Source organism: Giraffa tippelskirchi, chromosome 13 (assembly GCF_054371585.1).
Source record: "Giraffa tippelskirchi isolate mGirTip1 chromosome 13, T2T-mGirTip1v1.2.pri, whole genome shotgun sequence".
Taxonomy (NCBI): domain Eukaryota; kingdom Metazoa; phylum Chordata; class Mammalia; order Artiodactyla; family Giraffidae; genus Giraffa; species Giraffa tippelskirchi.
The window spans coordinates 40,970,256-40,987,151 of NC_137287.1; the positions used below are offsets into that span (position 1 = coordinate 40,970,256).

General features: G+C 64.4%; 3 protein-coding genes across 19 annotated transcripts; 2 read left to right on the forward strand and 1 right to left on the reverse strand.

Annotated features, from left to right (window-relative positions):
* The first annotated feature begins 2,258 nt into the window (after window positions 1-2,258).
* Window positions 2,259-4,205, forward strand: GNG13 (G protein subunit gamma 13). Of its 2 annotated transcripts, none has more exons than XM_081558294.1 (3): window positions 2,259-2,327; window positions 3,708-3,839; window positions 4,019-4,205. In XM_081558294.1, exons 2-3 carry the CDS (start codon window positions 3,742-3,744, stop codon window positions 4,122-4,124), a joined length of 204 nt encoding a protein of 67 aa, XP_081414420.1. In that variant the 5' UTR covers window positions 2,259-2,327; window positions 3,708-3,741; the 3' UTR covers window positions 4,125-4,205. The 2 variants fall into 2 exon arrangements, with proteins under 2 accessions (XP_081414420.1, XP_081414419.1); XM_081558293.1 differs by lacking the exon at window positions 2,259-2,327 and adding an exon at window positions 2,539-2,618.
* CHTF18 (chromosome transmission fidelity factor 18) lies at window positions 4,172-12,444 on the reverse strand. Of its 14 annotated transcripts, none has more exons than XR_014073487.1 (22): window positions 12,277-12,444; window positions 11,866-12,060; window positions 11,635-11,785; window positions 11,329-11,497; window positions 10,888-10,980; window positions 10,751-10,803; window positions 10,491-10,623; window positions 9,989-10,198; window positions 9,404-9,501; window positions 9,006-9,129; window positions 8,769-8,920; window positions 8,521-8,614; window positions 8,197-8,295; window positions 7,936-8,066; window positions 7,502-7,673; window positions 6,490-6,714; window positions 6,259-6,408; window positions 6,018-6,148; window positions 5,249-5,398; window positions 5,033-5,146; window positions 4,636-4,695; window positions 4,172-4,563 (listed from the first exon to the last, which is right to left on the reverse strand). XR_014073487.1 is itself a non-coding variant. In XM_081558286.1 (22 exons), exons 1-22 carry the CDS (start codon window positions 12,365-12,367, stop codon window positions 4,427-4,429), a joined length of 2,874 nt encoding a protein of 957 aa, XP_081414412.1. In that variant the 5' UTR covers window positions 12,368-12,444; the 3' UTR covers window positions 4,172-4,426. The 14 variants fall into 14 exon arrangements, 9 of the variants coding, with proteins under 9 accessions (XP_081414412.1, XP_081414411.1, XP_081414410.1 ...); XR_014073485.1 differs by having other exon boundaries at window positions 4,638-4,695; window positions 5,033-5,176; XM_081558286.1 differs by having other exon boundaries at window positions 4,638-4,695; window positions 5,249-5,393; window positions 7,502-7,622.
* Window positions 12,445-12,543: 99 nt separating this feature from the next.
* On the forward strand, window positions 12,544-15,837 carry RPUSD1 (RNA pseudouridine synthase domain containing 1). Of its 3 annotated transcripts, none has more exons than XM_081558291.1 (7): window positions 12,544-13,046; window positions 13,344-13,530; window positions 13,605-13,728; window positions 13,860-13,962; window positions 14,115-14,216; window positions 14,647-14,891; window positions 15,627-15,837. In XM_081558291.1, the coding sequence occupies exons 2-7, from the start codon at window positions 13,349-13,351 to the stop codon at window positions 15,801-15,803; spliced, it is 933 nt and encodes a 310-aa protein (XP_081414417.1). In that variant the 5' UTR covers window positions 12,544-13,046; window positions 13,344-13,348; the 3' UTR covers window positions 15,804-15,837. The 3 variants fall into 3 exon arrangements, with proteins under 3 accessions (XP_081414417.1, XP_081414416.1, XP_081414418.1); XM_081558290.1 differs by having other exon boundaries at window positions 12,544-12,729; XM_081558292.1 differs by having other exon boundaries at window positions 14,647-15,837.
* The last annotated feature ends 1,059 nt before the right edge of the window (window positions 15,838-16,896 follow it).

A 16,896-nucleotide genomic window follows, 5' to 3' on the forward strand; every position in this document is an offset into this window, starting at 1 on the left:
CCCCATGTTCACCTCAGACAGTTGTTTCCAGGGATGGGAGACAAGTAGGCACATCCCCTGAGGCCTCAGGAGGGGAGTCAGCCTGTTGTAGTCTAGAGGGTCCCACACCTACCCTGGGATGGGTGCTGGCAGGCTGGGCCCCCACTGTCTCCTGCCAGGCCTGGGTTCTACAGCGTGGACTACTTAAGTTTTCTCACCAGAGGCCAGGCCTGTTGCCATGGGAGGGTTGAGTGTAGGGTCTGACCCCACCCCACCCCCCAAGGTCCGAAGCAAAGCTGCAGACACAGGGGAGGTGTTCTCACTCGGTCCTCATCACACCAGCACATGGGGCCAGATCTGCCCTGGCTATGTGTTTCATTGCTGGGGCACCATGTGGAAGAGAGCCTGGTTTCAGGAGGACCAAGCGGGGAGCTGACAGCACTAGGTGGCTCTGGGTCACCAGCATGCTCTGCATACTCAGAAGGGACCAGGCGACAGGCTGGCCTCATCTCTGGCCCCTGCCTAGCAAGGCCACAGGTCCGAGTGGCACTGGGACCAAACCAGCCTGCAGGTCCTATCATTTCCGGGCCCTGCCCCCTGAGTCCTCCTTGGAGACCCTGTTCAAAGTGGGTCAGGGCACCCTACACACACCACTGACTTGTCCTGAGCACCAAAACCAGCACAAAAGGACCCTGCCTAGCTGCATCTGCCCCCACGCCCGTCACATCCCTGGAAGCCCAGCCGGCTCCCAGCTCCAGTCAGGAGCCCTGCGGGCATGGGGCCTGGAACGGCAGTTTCTAGGCCAGAGAGGAGCCCTGTTGGTTCTCACCAGCAGCCCAGTTAGGGGAGCTAATTTCAGAAAGGCGGTTGGTCTCCCTGGGTCTGCTCTCGGTGACTGCAAGGTGGCATCAGCTGGAGCACCAGCTGTCACTGCTTCTGGAGCATCCTCCCCCACCACAGACCACTGGGCCTCTGCTCATTCCAGACCCACCCAGTCCTCCTGGGGTGTCTGGGGTTGACAAGTCCAAACTCCCAGGAAGGTTAAATAGGAGTCACTGGTCCCCCAGTTTTCACCAAAGACAGTGGATTCACAGGCTCACATGAGCAGGCACGCATCAGCTCGACTGCCGTGCAGAGTCACCGCCTCTGTCCCATGGGGCCACCAGGGGCAGCACAGGGACCACTTCTGAACCCTGAGGGTCCACAGAGCAGCGGGTGTGACCGGCGCTCACAGCCAGGAAACAGCACGCAGAGCAGGAATGCAGGACCCCACACCCCACACAGCTCCCGCCGTCCTGGTGACGTGACAACACCCAGGCGTTTTCAAGTGCCATCATTAAAGCCTGTATGCAATGGTCATGGTGAACCATGGAGAGATCACACGACGCAGGCCCCAGAGCAGACCACAGGGCACCAGAGGAACCAGGCAGGGGTGGAGGGTCTGAGGTCAAAACTGCTGGCCATCTGCCCTGAGGAGGATGCTGGCACCCTTGGCTCTAAGCCCCCCACCCCCCATAAATCCATACTAAGAAATAATCCCTGGTTTTCCTAACATGCCCCAGTTCCAGCAGCACCTCCTTTTCCGTCGTCACATTGGTGTGGGAGAGGGGCCGGGCAGGCGCTGCTGTCCTTGTTTTCTGCGATCACAGGAGGGAGAGCCCAGGGGCCCAAGGCTGGCAGGGAGCACCGGCCGAAGGCCTGGCCCAGGCTACCCTGGGGAGCCACAGGACCTGGCCTCAGAGGGGACTGATTGGTGAACTGGACCCTGCCACCCACCACAGCTGCCCATCTGCCCACTGCTGGCCTGGGAATGCAGGGCAGGGACCAGGGCAGGAAGCAACTCCACAAAGGCCCAGGTGCCCTGGTCAGAGTAGGCTCACAGCCGTGGTGGGTCAGCCCCGGGCCTGTTAGTGGACACTGCGGAGGCCCGGGATGGGGGGTGGCATCTCGGCCTGGTGACTCTAGCCCATGAGGAGCACCAGGGGCTGGGGTGCAATCTACCAGCTGATGGTCTTCGGTTCTGCACGACGTGGCAGCCGGTGAGCCCACCCAGCCCAGGGGGAGGACACCTCACCCAGGGCCAGAGCTGACCCTACACTGCTCCCACTGCACCTCCCACCCCCTAAAGGCTGGCAGAGTGCGCCTGGTGAAGCCAGCTCCCCAGGGTCAGCCCAGCCCCGAGGAGGGCGGGCAGAGTGTGGGGGCGGTGCCCGGGTCTGGCCCAGGTGGCGGGATGGGCGGGGCACCTGCGCAGGCTCTGCCGGCCTGTCCCTGGCCCGCTCGACCATCACTTCGTTCTCGCCACCCCGTGGCCCTCGTCATTTCTGTCCTCGCGGTTGCCGTCCAAGGTAGGTCTGGCAGCTCGCCCCTGCGCTGAGCAGACTCGGGCCCGCCCAGGTCCCACTGGGCTGACCTGGACCCCCCCAGCCCCCGAGGCGCCCTTGCCTGTCCGTCTTCGGGCGTCCTCCTGTCCCAAGGGGCCGGCCAAACCGGTGAAGAGGCCCCCTCCATCTGCCGGCTGGCTGCGAGGGGAACCGCGTCAGTGCGCCGTGCGCGCCCCCCGCAGGGCCTGCTGAGCAAGCGAGCGCGGTGTGCCGAGGCCAGGGGCGCGCGGCGGGCGCGGCGGCGGCTCCACGCAGGTAGGGCTGGCGGCGGCGGGCTCGGAGCTGCGGACAGGACTGCCGCCCCCCCCAACCTTGGGGGCCCCCGCGTCCACGTGACTCTGAGAACCTGTACTGCCGGGTGCGGTGCTGGAACTCGGGGTTTCTGGGAGGAAGCCCCTGCTTGCCCCACTGGCAACTCCCAGAGCCCCGTACTTCCCCAGTCTCACTCCCTCCTGGTAGACCCTTCCAGAAGCCCTTTCCACAGCCTGAGGTAGGCAGTGTCACACTCCTGGCAGCCCCTGCCCACACTTCCTAAGTCAAGGAAGCCAGTCCCCTGGCTCCCAGCTTCACTGATGGGGAGCCCAAGGGGCTCCGTGGGCTGGAGCAGGGGGATGCAAGGAGCGGCCTTCCCTCCCTTCACTTGCTGGCCAGGTCTCCTGAGTCTGAACCTGTGGCTCTGCTGGGTGGCCTGCACTCAAGAGAACTGGCCAGGCACTAGGGCAAGTTGGAGGAGGCACAAGGCAGCAAGCAGGAGGCTGCAGGGTGCCCAAGTCCTGGACCAGCTGAGCAGCCTGTGACTCCAAGACCCCCAGCACTTGCCACCCCCCCACCCCTGGGCAGAGATGCAAATAGCAGCCCCACCCTCCTGGCCCCTGGATTAACCTGCCCTCAGGGTGGGCTTTGCCCATGCAAAGCAGGGGGAGGGGTGTGTGTGTGTGTCCCACCCTTGACACAAGGGTCTTCTGCTACCTGGATGGGAAACAGGTCCTGCACTTGAAGAGTCAGGGACCTGACCTGTCCTGCGGTTAGCGGGACACTGCCCCTCCCCTCTCCAACCCAGAGGCCCAGCCTTGGTGAGGCTTCGATGGCGGGTACTGGTGCAGAGCTAAGCATGGAAAGTTTTCTCTGCAGTTAATGAGCCCCTGGGGGGCAGGCACGTGGGCCTGATTAGTGTGGCCTCAGCCCCAGCCCTGTTCCCCGGTGGGTGGCAGAGGCCGTGGGGACTCCCCAGGCAGTGAGCGGGTGTCCCTTTGTGTGTGGGGTGCTCACCAGGGGGAGGGTGCATCAGGAGGGTGACTGCAGGCTGGCAGCCCCCAGCTCTGTGGCTTGCCCCATACTCTCCAGCCCCAGGCTGGCCACTTCCGAAGCCCCCGACGCCATGGAGGAGTGGGATGTGCCCCAGATGAAGAAGGAGGTCGAGAGCCTCAAGTACCAACTGGCCTTCAAGAGGGAGATGTCATCCAAGACCATCCCTGAGTGAGTCCCCAGGACACCCTGCGGAGCTGTGGCCACGCCCCTGGGCTGGCAGGATTTGCATCTCATTTCCCTGCCCTGTGCTCATTTGTATGAGCCAAGACCACACCCCCACGCACTGCCACCAGGCAGCACTCTGGGGCCCAGGTGCCCATGTGCTCACCCACCCTCCCCACCCACAGGCTCCTCAAGTGGATCGAGGAAGGGATCCCCAAGGACCCCTTCCTGAACCCCGACCTGATGAAGAACAACCCGTGGGTGGAGAAGGGCAAGTGTGCCATCCTGTGAGGCCCCGTGGCCTAGACTCACGCCTCCCTGTACAGTGGACGCCTCTGTAAAGGTGTGACTTTTATAAAGACTTTGCGAGAACGCTGGTGCTTTTGTACACTTTCTAGGAGAGAGAAATCAACACCTAGGTAGCCGGTGTGTATCAGGGGATGTCTGGTGCAGTCCAGGGTGTCTGGCATGACCCCAGAATGTCCAACATGGACTAGGGTGTCCGGCATAGGCTCTGGGGACGTCCGGCGTGGGTTGGGGTGTCCAGCACAGCCCGGGGTGGCCGCCCAGGCCCTGGGGACTCGCCATGCCCCCTAGAGCAGGTCCCTGATGTACAGGCTGCGCCGCACGGCATTGGAGACGCCCTCCTTGAAGCGGAACCACACGTCACTCCTGCCCACCGCGGTGCCCACTCGCCGCTCGGCCGTGTCAATCTCAGGGGCCTCGTCCCCTGCGGGAGCCACACGGTCATTCCTCCACCGGACTCTGGCCCAGTCCCTCCACCTCCCACCCCTCCACACACACCTGCGCTTGGGGCTGCTGCTCTCTTGACAACCACACGACCGAAGAAGTCTCTCTCGGGCTGAAGGAGACAGGCTGGTCAGGTTCATGGGGACTGAGCCCTAGAGGACTAGCCCTACCTGGGGGGAGGGCCCAGAGGCCACAACCCCCTCCTGGACTCCAGTGCTGAGCCTCTCTGGTAAGCCCTCCATTCTCCACCACGCTCACACTCACCTCCTTCCTGCCAAGGTCAGGAGGTGCCAGCACCCTGCCCAGATGGGAACCAGGCCCAGGCAGAGCCATCGTGCTGAGCAGCAGGGAGCTGGACTCCAGGACTTAGAACTAGCCCACTCCAAAGTTGCCTGCCCAGGCCCCCCAGCGCCACCCCCACGGCTTCCCACCGACATGTTGGCCCCTACCTGTTCCTCCAGGGCGGCTCTCTTCAGGATACACTCCAGCCGCTGCCTGTGGTCGCCTGGGGCAGGTGGCTGCACCTCCTTCTCCCTCGTGCCCCCTGGGGGACCCCCATCCACCTGCAAGAAGTCACGGACAGTGACAGTTGACTGGGCAGGACCATGGCAGGGCTTGTGTCCGCTCTGAGGGCCCTGCTCTGCCCAGGGCCTGGGGAGGCTCACCTGGGGGCCATCTCTAGCCTGAGCTGAGGCCTCCATCCGCCGCATCTTCTCCACTTCCACCTCGCGGGCAATGAGCTGCTTGGCCTGGTAGGTGAGGGGCTTGCGGGCAGGCAGCTCGGGAAAGCGGCAAACCTCCTCCACATTCCTGCTCTTGGGGTGAGCGGGGCAGGGCAGTCCCCAGGACACCCGGTCAGCAGGGACGGGCCACGAGCTACTTACCACCTCTGGCCCCACAGTGCAGGACAGGGTACAGGCCTGGCCCTGCCGTGCCCCAGCTCCGCAGCAGCAGAGGCATTACCACCCTGAGCTTCAGCTTCCCCCACCACATGTGGGCAGGGAGACGGCTGCACAGGAGGACACCACACAGCAGGGCCCGGGCTCAGGCTGGGGTGAGTGCATGGGAACGAGCGTCATTACCGCCCGAGGCCTGCATCTGGCCCCCACTGCTGCCAGCGCTCCACCCCATGACCCTCTCAGGAAGGAGTGGAGCCCCAGGGAGCTCGAGGGCCCTCTGGGGGCAGCTCCTGGGGGCACTGAGGGACTCCGCAGTACACCTCTGGCCCCAGGGTCGGACCCCAGTGGGGGCTCCACTGCCCAGTCACATTCGGGCAAGGAATGAGCTAGAACTGATTACCCCAGACTCCAACAGGAGAACTGAAACTCACAGCATGCCTTCAGACTCTTGCCGAGCAATCGCTATGGCACCTGGAGCCCAGCCCCCTGGCCTCCCGCCCCCAGCATCCCCAGCCCAGGCGCTGCGTAGACTCACGGCTCCAGCCTGTAGACATACTGCCCGTCGGGTGTGCGGTCCTGGCGGTAGGTGAGGCTATAGGTGAGCATGGTGCCCACCAGGCTGGCCAGCTGCTGCTTCTCTCGGGTGCTGTACAGCTGTGTGCTCACCTGTGGGCCAACAGGGCACTGAGCACGGCCAGGTCCCACCCCGCCCCAGGAAGCAGGCCCCTTCCAGGCCAGGCACTCCTGGGCCAGGCACTCCTGGGCCAGGCACTCACTGGGCGCAGCTTGGGCACAAGGATGTCCAGGAGCAGACAGAGGGTGTCTAGGATGAGCGCCTGTGGTGCAGCCCGGCTGCGGGTAGCTGGCGTGATGCCCGACACCAGCGTCTGGATCAGGTTCTGTGTCTGGTTCATGCGATTCTGGGCCTGGGGTGGAGGGCGGGCCAGGACCAAATCAACCAGGACCCTGGGGCTAGACCCTGGTCCCAAGCAGGGCACAGGCCGTACCTCCTGCTGACTGCTGGGGAAGGCAATCCGCGGCACGTGGCTGGAAGCGAAAAGCAGGTGGAAGGCCGGGAGCAGGAAGGGCAGGTAGCGCATCAGCTGGAAGCTCTGGCCGTGGAGGGCAGCCCGGCCCAGCAGGTCATCGAAGGCCAGCCAGTCAAGGGCAGTGCACACGGCGCCCAGGCTGGAGTCCCGCAGCCTCAGCCGCAGGAAGTTGTCGAACAGGCCCTACAGGCAGGTGGACGGGCCAGTCACTGAGACCCTCCAGCCGCATGGCGCCCACCCACAGCACAAGCGCCTCTCTGTAGGGACCCTTCCCCTCCCACCAGCCTGTGAGCCCCAGTGAGTGGCCACAGGGCCATGAGGAGGCCAGAGAGGCCTAGCCTGTTGCCCCCACTCGTCTGACCCAGACCCTGAGACATGTGATAAAGAAGCCCCCAGTCACTCCCTAAAGGAAAGGGAAGCTCTGGCCACCAGGGTCAAGGGCACAGAGCCCCCACGCACGTTCCACATGGGAGTCCCTCCTCTCCGGCCACCACGCTGCCCTCCACACAGTGGTTTTTCAGATTTGCAAGGATCCCCAGCTGCTAATCCAAAGCTGCTTAGCCAGGGAGGCAGCTTACGCCAGGCTTCCCGGGGGTGGGGGTAGGGGGGACCTGCCACCTGCTCTCCACCCCACCTGCACCCCCATCCCTGTTCCCACAGCTCATATCCGGAATCCAGCCCCTCCTGCCACTGCCGGGCCCTTTAGACACTTCTCCAAAGGCAGACACAGAGATCCCACCAGACAACCCCTGCCAGCCGTCCCCTCCTGGCAGGCTCAGTCCTTCCTCCTCCTGACCCTGCTCCCTCTCTCAGAGGCCTGCCAAGTGCCGGGTCCACCAGCTTCTCCTTCGGCTCAGCACCACTGAAGCATGTGTGTCCCAGTCAGTTGCTGGCTGGGATCGAAAAATGTGGCCAGAACCGGGCCTCCTGCCTCCCAACTCCTATGAGGCTGGAGGCAGAGCATGGTTACCTGGACCACCTTCTCGTGCTCGCCTGCAGACGCGGCCACGTGCAAGATGTGGTAGAAACGCTGTGCGGCTGCGGTCAGGGGCGCCTCGGCAGCAAGAGGCCCCGAGCCTGAGAGCCGGTCCCTGAGCAGGAGCATGTGGGTGGGCAGGGTTGGGTCCTGACCCACACGGCGCCTGCAGGGGGAGCTGAGGCTGGAGTGGAGCCCCCACCCTGTCACCCAGACCCAGCCCTAACCACCCTCGTCCTCCTGGCAGCACCAGTTTGTGCATGTCTAGGGCACCCTGAGGTCCCACAGGAGGGCAGTGGGGAGGCCGAGGCAGAGTCTGGCAGCGCCCCTGGCCATGCAGCCTTGCTCTCTGTCAGCAAAGGCAGAGCTGGCTGGCATCCCAGGGCGAGGGTACCATGGACCTTCCAGGCCAAGGCTGGCCTGCCTACCTCTGGGCCCGGGGCAGCTGGAAGACCTCCTGCCACACAAAAAAGAGCCCCTTGCGCTGATCCTTCAGGCCAATGTGCGTGCTCCGAACGGCCTGAATGCTCAGCTCCCGCTGGCCCCGCCTGTGCAGGAACTGGACAACGGGTGGGGGTGGGGGTGAGGATGGCTTACCCCCGTTCCAGCAGGAATTGGACACAGGGGAGGTATGGAGGGGGCGCTGGCTGCCCCTTTCCTCTGCCCCCGCACCATAGCCACCTGCCCACCTGCAGGGCGTTGATGCAGGCGCGGATGTCGTTATCTGTTTTCTCGCAGAGGGCCGCCAGCGCGCCGGGGTCGGCCCGCATGCCCCGCCGCAGGGAGATCTGCAGAGAGGTGGGAGGATGGGTGTCCCCAGAGCCCTGCCCTTTAGCTACCGCCTTCCTGTCACGACGGGGAGCAAAGGCCGAAGAGCCCTGCAGAAGGAGCTTGGTTGCGCCTTGGAACCACCCACCACCAGGGAACAAACTGGCCCAGGACCTCCACCCAACGTCCTGGGAACAGTTGGCGGGCCACAGGCAGATGGTGGAGGGAGGGCAACCCTCACAGACCTCCTGGAGCCGCTGCGTGAGCCTGGAGGGCAGCGTGGGCGGGAAGTGGAGCAGGAGGGCCTGCTGCTTCAGCTGCTGGAGAGAGGGCGCGAACCTGCGGGAGCAGGGCATGCACAGTGAGTCCCCCGTGGCCAGGGCACTCACTGCCCGGGTCCAGCAGCTAGGGAAGCGAGGGACAAGCCTCCCAGCGGAGACCCCGCCCACCTGACAGACGCCCCGCCCCAGCAGAGGCCCCTCCCCCCACTCACAGGTCGTTGCAGATGCAGATAATGGGCCTCATCAGGAGCCCCCTCTCTGCCCGGCGCTGCCGCACCCCACCTGTGGGCACAGAGGGGCCCCTTGGCTCTGCCTGCTGTGGGCCCTTGCAGTTCAAGACACTCAGGAGGACGTTGATGGCAGCCTGGGGGGACATGCAGATGGCAGTGAGTCACAGCCCCCCACCGCAGGAGGACCAGCCCACCTGCCGGCCTACCCAGGAGGCCCACCGTGGGGGCCCCATCGATCTCGTCGATGACCAGGCAGTTGGGTCTCCCACCAGCGCCCAGGACGGACTCCATCTGCGTGGCCGCCTCAATGCGCGTGCGGAAGGCTTCAGGGCTGCGGTCATCACTGGAACCAGGAGGCCCGGGAGCGGCTGTCAGGGCAGCCAGTGTCCCCAGCCGAATGGTCCCCCAGGGCAGAGCCACCACGCCTACCACTCAAAGATACTACACAAGGCCACCCCCGACAGCACGCCAAGTCCCAGGAGCCCTGAGATGTGTGGACCATGCCACCGCCATGCTCCTGGGACACCAGTCCCCACCTCCAAACCAGGCATTCAGGGCTGTGTCCCAGTCGACCAGACACGTTAGGACAGAGGGAGGCCCTGCCTTCCCCCACTCACCTCGCATTCATCTCCACCACGCAGTACCCAGCATGCCGGGCAATCACGTGGGCCAGGGTGGTCTTGCCCAGCCCTGGGGGCCCACACAGCAGTGCCACCTGCAGCCAGAGCAGGAGAAAATGTGCTGCAACCCGCACCACCTCACAGACTTTGGGAGTCCCTGGCCCAACTGCCAGAGACAAAATCCCATCCCACAAAGTGCGGTGCCAGGGGATGTTGCCCTGTCCTGCCCCTATCACCAAAGAACAAGCCCCTGCCTGCTCGTGGCGCAGAGAGTAAAGCCTCATGTCAGGTGAGTGACACTGAGACGTGACATGGACACAGCTATTACTGATATGACTAACACCTGAAACCTACCCACGTTCCACTGTAATCACTGTGGGAAGGTGCAGGGCCCTTCAAGTAGTGCTGCCTTTGTCTAAGTCATTAGAAGAAAGGACTCAAGTCCACTCCACACTAAGACACTGACATCAACACAGCCTCAGGGGCAGTAAATGTGCCTCATGGCCCCCACAGGCTGCAAAGGCACCAGCCACCCAGAGTACAGCCATTGGACATGTGTGCAGCGCAGTCAGGTGCACTCACCTTCTGCCGGGGCCGCCCACTTGGGTCCAGCTCAGCCTCCAGCATCTCCTCTAGCACTTGTTCGTGGCTTTTCCACTTGCTGGAAGCTGTGGCCTCCTTGCCACCACGGGCCAGTTCCACACTGGGCCTAGGCTTCCGGCCAGGCTTCTCTCGGCCAAACACCACCAGGTCCCACAGCTTCAGCCACTTGAGAAGGCAGCGGTTAGTGAACTGAAATAAGAGAGACCAGGCCTGGGGGGTCTCCTCATGCCTACCCCTCACGTCACCCTACTCTTAAAAGCCCAGAGACACACGCAGGGATGCTGAGGCTGAGTGACCAGTGAAAGGCCCAAACTGGCCTCAGTTTCCCCACGTACCAACACAATCTAACAAAGCTTATCAAATCCTTCCCCTAAATCCTGACAACCCTATGGGCTGGCAACACAAGGACCTGCTAGGCCCTGAGTTCTTTTCTCTCAGCAACAAAGAAGCCAGTCACATTTGAACAAGAGTAAGGCCTCACGTCGTCACTGAGCAGCTCCGTATAGCGCTGGGGTGCAAACTCATCCACCCAGAGGCAATGCTGGGAGGCGTCTTGGCTGTTGGCTGGCTCCTCCTCAGGCTGGGTCTCCTCCTCCACCTCCTGTGACCTGAGACTGGAGAGCATCCTGCCCTGAGCCTCTGGGCCTTAACCCCATGCAGGGACTACCTCCTTGGAATGCACGCTAGGGGTCAGTAATGCAAGGACTACTGAGGATCCCGGGGGAGAGCCCCCCGCATCACCTGCACAGCGCGTCCGAGAGCCGCTGGGCCTCCTCCAGCAGTCGCTGCCGCCGCTGTGCAAGTTAAATCAAGACAGCTCAGCCACCAGGCACACTCGAGCCACCCCTCCCCTCCCAGCAAACCCCAGCAGCCCCCACCTCGCTGTCGACCTTCTCCTTCAGGGAGGTGAAGGGCATGCCCAGCAGGTCCAGCTGGCCATGGCCACGCCACCGGGTGTCACGGAAAGGGCTCTGTGGGGGAAAGCGGGCAGCAGTCACTCCCTTCTAGTTATGGGGTTGCCACAGCCCCCTCCCAACAGTGCTCAGGGATCCATGTGGCATTCCCTAGCATCCACAGGCCAAAAGGAGCCCCTTCTCACCAGAGACCCCAAGGGGTCACTGGGATGGCAGCAGATCTAAGGATGAGGTTGAAGGAAAAGGTAGAAAAAAGAGGAGAAAGAGGAGAAAAGGAGGAGGAGGAGAAAGAAGGTGGCCCTTCCAAATGCAAGACCAGAGGCAGGGTGGACCTCTAGAAGGGTGCCCGGAGTCAGAGTGGGCATATGATGTCCATGTACCAGCTCGTGGCTGCACAGCACCCACCTGCACCCCAGTGCCCACTGGGTCATCCCGAAGCACCAGAAAGGCCCGGTTGCCGCCCGTGGAGGTCACATTGATGTAGTCTTCTAAGACTGGGGGCCGCCTCAAGACAGGATTGCGGGTGGCCAGTGAGGCCTGAGTGAGACCTGCATCAGCCCCGGCGTCTAAGGGCCTGGGAGGGAACCACGATTGTCATGGGGATCCGCAGGGAAGGGCCATGGACCCAGCCCTGCCCCAGGCCCCAAGACCTTGTTGGAGGAATGGGATCCTTCTAAGGCCCTGGAGACGCCTCTGCCCCAAGTTACACACCCCTCGCCCCACAGCTCATCAGGTATCTCAGGACTTGGTGGGGGAGTGATGTCTAGAGTTGGCGAGTCAGGAGGCGTCGTCTCTTCCATCTCCTCTGATCTAAAGTTCAGTCTCCTGACAGCCTGCAGCCTGGACCGTTTGATTTTGGGAGCTGGGGAGACACATAGAAGGAATAGAGGGCCTTCCCCAGCCTCGCACCCCACCCCTATGCTCTGGGCCCCCAAAACGTACTAGGGGGCAGAGATCTGTCCCCCTGGATGTCAGGAGCCAGCTGCCTCTTCCTGACACTGCCCTTGCTGCTCCTTGGAGGTCCGCCCGGAGAGCAGTGAATGGCAGCGTCCCCTCCAGCAATTGCCTCCTCGAACGTCAGGCGGGGCCGGCCCACAGTGGGCCGGGGGTCCCTGGAGGGAGACAGGGTGGCTGTCCCTGCGGAAGGAAGGCCCATAGCAGTCATCCAGGGCAGCTCGTCTGCACACAGAGCCACAGCCCCCGCGGCCGGCGCCGCTGCAGGGCCCTGCTCTCTCCAAGCGGGTTGCGGTCTCTCCCCTGCGCGGCCCTCGGAGCAGCCCTCCTGGACTCCCCGGGAGGGCCAGGCCTCCGTTGAGCTACCTGGAACGAGGCCGCGGCGATGCCCACGCCTACCTTCCAGCTCGGCCAGCACCTCGAGCTCGGCCGCGAACTGGTTGTCGAAATCGTCCTCGACGCCGTACAGCTCCCGCCCGTAGTCCTCCATGGCTGCGAGCCGCGCCGCCGCCGGCCGCTGGGACCCGGCTCCGAACCTCCCGCGCCCCACGAGCCGCTCCCGCCCCCAGGGACCCGGCGCCACCAATCAACGGCCGGCGTGCCCGGCGGCGCTCTCCATTGGCCAGAAGGAGGGGCGGGGAGTGGGCGGGGGTGCGCGCGCACGCTGGGCGTGGCCGAGTCCTGGCGCCAGAGAGGGCGCCGCGGGACCCGGGTGGTCTCCATTGGTCAGCAGGACCGCCCGTCCGTGCCGTGGACGGGACATGGGCGGGGCTTAGAGCGCAGGCTGGGCCCTGCCAGGCGCACCTCCGTGGTCTGAGTTATTGCTCTGCGACCACTGGGCCGCGAGGCGCGGTACGCGAGTGCGGGAACCAGGGACAGGCCGCGGCATCGGGAGCCCGGACGGCGCAGCCCAGCTGCAAGTCGATCCCGGAGTGGGCAGGGGCGCGGGAAGGATTCGCAGCTGGAGTCCGCCGGGCACCCCTCCGCCGGTGCCCATCAGACGCGGGAGGCGAGAGTTCCGCGGAGGGGAGCCAGAGCAGGGGCGTCTACGTGGGCAAGGGAGGGCCCCGTCTCCTGCTCTGTACCCACCCCACTCTAGAAAAAGCCCCTATCACGTGTCCGTGGCCCGCCTTCCCGAGCGGGGATCCCGAGTGGGAGCGGGCTGGAGGGTAAGACTGCTTATCCCCCCAGGCCCGGGTCTGGGCAGGACCGCCCCACAGCCAGATCTCAGGGCACCACTAGCTTGCCTGCTCCTGGCCAGAGCCCCTAACCAGTAGACGCCCTGCTCACCCCACTCAGAGTTTGGGAGTGCAGGCACACAGTTGGTCTACAAGCTTGCCTGACAGCATCAGTGGCTTCAGACCGATTACCCTGGGGAGCAGGCGTGTCCAGGCTAGGTGGGCAGGGCTGTGATGTGGGCTGGGCACCCCGTAATCCCGCTCCACGCACTTGCCCCCGCATTGCAGCCACCATGGAGCCAGGCAGCGTGGAGAACCTGTGTGTCGTGTACCGGAGCCGTGACTTCCTGGTGGTGAACAAGCATTGGGACGTGCGCATCGACAGCAAAGCCTGGCGGGAGACGCTGACCCTCCAGAAGCAGCTGCGGCACCGCTTCCCGGAGCTGGCCGACCCTGACACCTGCTATGGGTTCAGGTACCCACAGTGGCCTCCATCGGGGGGGAAGCAGCCCCCAACCCAGCCACCACTGAACCTCTGCCCCATGCTAGGTTCTGCCACCAACTGGACTTCTCCACCAGCGGGGCACTCTGTGTGGCTCTGAACAAGGCGGCCGCAGGCAGTGCATACAGGTGCTTCAAGGACCGGCGAGTCACCAAGGCTTATCTGGCTCTGGTAAGGCCGGGCTGGTCCTTGGGGCAGGAGACTCCGACCCTCCGTCCACTTTGGTAGGCTGTGGATGTCAGGTGGGCTTCCCAGCAGTGGCTGGTGACCCTATGAGCAGCGTGTGACCCCCTGCCTGGCAGGTGCGGGGGCACGTCCAGGAGAGCCGGATGACCATCAGCTACGCCATCGGCAAGAACAGCACAGAAGGCCGGACCCACACCATGTGCATTGAAGGCACACAGGGTACGGAGGGCAGGGTGTGGGGGCCCAGGGACACAGCCGTCCAATGGGGACCCTGGATGAACTGGGGCAACCAGGACACTTGACCGGGCTGCTGTGGACTCAGCCCCAGAGCTGGCCCAGCCATCTCTCTGAGCTTGCCTCGCTCCCCTCAGGTTGTGAGAATCCAAAACCAAGCCTCACAGAGCTGGTGGTCCTGGAACACGGGCTGTATGCAGGCAACCCAGTCTCCAAAGTGCTGCTGCAGCCTCTCACAGGTGTGTCCAGAATGTGTGCCCAGGGCCCCTGCTCCCTGCTAACGGCGTCCTGCCTTGGCCTTTCCCGGCACAGGGTACCACAGTGTCCCCACCCTGCAGGGGAGGAACCTGCCTGGGAGCCCCAGCATGCTGACCAGGCTCACTCCTTCCCCCCACACAACCTCAGAGCCTGCAGCCTCTTGCCCCACATGCGGTCTCTCTGGTCTGGGTTCTCAGCCGACTGGGCACTGCTTTGGCCCTGCCCTCACCAGCAGCGTCCCGGAAGTCACTTCTGTTTTGAGCTCTGACTTTGTGGCATGAAGCACGGGGAGGTCTGATGTCCTCAGGGGCTGCATGAAGCTTTGAGGACAGCACTGAGCATGATGTGAATGGGTTTGGGGTGGGCACGGGGTTGTGCTCCCACCTGACTGGCCCCCTCCCCTCCCCAAAGGCCGGACACACCAGCTGCGCGTGCACTGCAGCGCCCTCAGTCACCCCATCGTGGGGGACCTGACCTATGGTCAGGCCTCAGCCCAGGAGGACCAGCCATTCCGTATGATGCTGCACGCCTTCTACCTGCGCATCCCCACGAGCGCCGAGTGCGTGGAGGCCTGCACGCCTGACCCCTTCGTGCCCTCCCTCGACGCCTGCTGGAGCCCTCACACCCTGCTGCAGCCGCTGGATGAGCTCGTCCAGGTCCTGCGGGCTGCCCCAGACCCTGACCCCTCAGAGGGAGGACCCGGGCCCTGCAGCCTCTGCACGCCCCTGCCTGGGCCAGGCCGGCCCCCACCGCCCCCCGAGACAGAGGTGCAGCGGGCCTCCTGCCTGCAGTGGCTAACGGAGTGGACGCTGGAGCCAGACAACTGAGAGCATCATGCTAGGATGGGAACAGCAGGCTGGGACGCTGCAGGGCCAGGCTGCTGGTCAGAGCCCTGGACAGTCCCTGCAGCAGCCAGGCCTGGAGCCGGGCAGCTGTGATCGCAGAGGACAGGGCTCGTGGGCTGCAGGACCCACGCAGGCCTCCGTCCCAACACCACTCTCCAAACGGCCTCAATAGTGCCTCCCTGGTTCTAGGGCCTCAACTCCAGGGACTGACTTGTAGACGTGATTGGGGTCACACTGCAAGAGGCAGAGTCAGGACCTGGGCCAGCCTCAGGTGGGCTCCTTCTGGCCCCCCAGCCCACCCCCCAGAGCACCCTGCTGCATACTGCTCTGCTTGGACCTCTGTGCCCGTCACCCCCAGCCTGGCTGGGTCCTCCATCTGCAGACCTTGACACCCTGCCCCCCACACCAGGCTGGTCCTACCTTGTGCCTTCGCTTCTGCCAGATTCTGGCCCCCCCACTCACATACTGAGTGTCTCACGTGGAGGTGGGTGTGGGCCACACACGTGCCATCAGTCCCCTGACCCCCGCCACATGCCATTCCTGCAGGCCTGCCCTGAGCACTGCCCTGTGGGGTCTTTCAGGCCCCTAGCTGCAGCCGCTGCCTCCACCGCCTGCCTGACAGTCCCCAGGCAGGACCTCCGCCGGGAGCAAGGGGAGCCAAGCCGTCCCTGCCTCCGTCTACCCCAACCTCGCAGCCCGGCTGCAGTCCCAGCTGGGCTCTGAGGACAGAGAATAAATGCTCAGTGACAACCTGCAAGTGGCTGTGAATGTGCCTGATGTGGGGGCTTCGGGGAGGCCTGGTTCCCCACCCCCACCCCTGAACGGGGCAGATCTTTGCCCTAGGTCCCCAGCAGGAGCCAGGATGGACTTGTGGTCCTGGCTGCTGACCTGCCCACCCCACCATATGCAGAGAACACCCTGCAGCCCTGGTGTGGAAGCTGGGCCCTGAGCTGGGGACAGAAGCTGGGTCACCCGCATCACTGGAGGACCCCCAGGCCTCCAGCCAGAGCATCCACCAGGGCTCCCCGTAGAGCTGCTGCCCAGAGAGTGCCAACCTTGGGAATTCCCACATCTCAGAATGCCACAGGGCGGGGGACGGTGGGGGTGGGGGGGCACGTGCTTGGGCCTCCAGGCAGTCACACACCACATCACTGTGCCGACCCAGGCGAGGCCCCTCCTCTCTCGGCTGGCTAAGGCAGACAGGCCCCGTTGTGGGGCTCCTGGGCTCAACACACCTGTGATCACAGCCCAGGGTGGAGCCAGAGGCAGCTGCCTGCCCGAAGGGTCTCTGCAGAGACCCCACCCCTGCTCCCTGTGCCCCCACCCCCTCATCCCTAACAGGACTGGAGGGGTCCACAGGGCAACAGCCTGCACAGACAGATGGCTACCACGGCGGGCCAGTGCCAGCCTCCATCGGCCTGGAGTGGGGTGGGATAGTCTCCCCTCCGCGCACTCCCAGCCCCTCTGTCCTCACCAGAACGGCCCCTCAACCTCCCTCCCACTGCCTTCACCCTTTTCTCTCCTCTGCCTCCCCACCTGCCACCTCCACCCTAACCCACCAACTTACCCGTTTCCTCCCCTCCTCGGGCCCCTGCAGAGCCTCAGGGGCCATGTCAGCCTGGCTCCCCTGAGTCCCTCACCCCCAGTGCAGTCTCCACCCGCAGCCCCTGCTTGTGAGTGTCTGCATGGAGGATGAAGGGTGGTCCCTGAAGGACTTGCAGTGAGCCCACCTAGTGCAGGCTTCCAGCCCCTCCCCAGGCCCCTCACAGCCACACCCCCTACGCCTCAGGGGCACAGCTCAGCCATCATGCCTGCT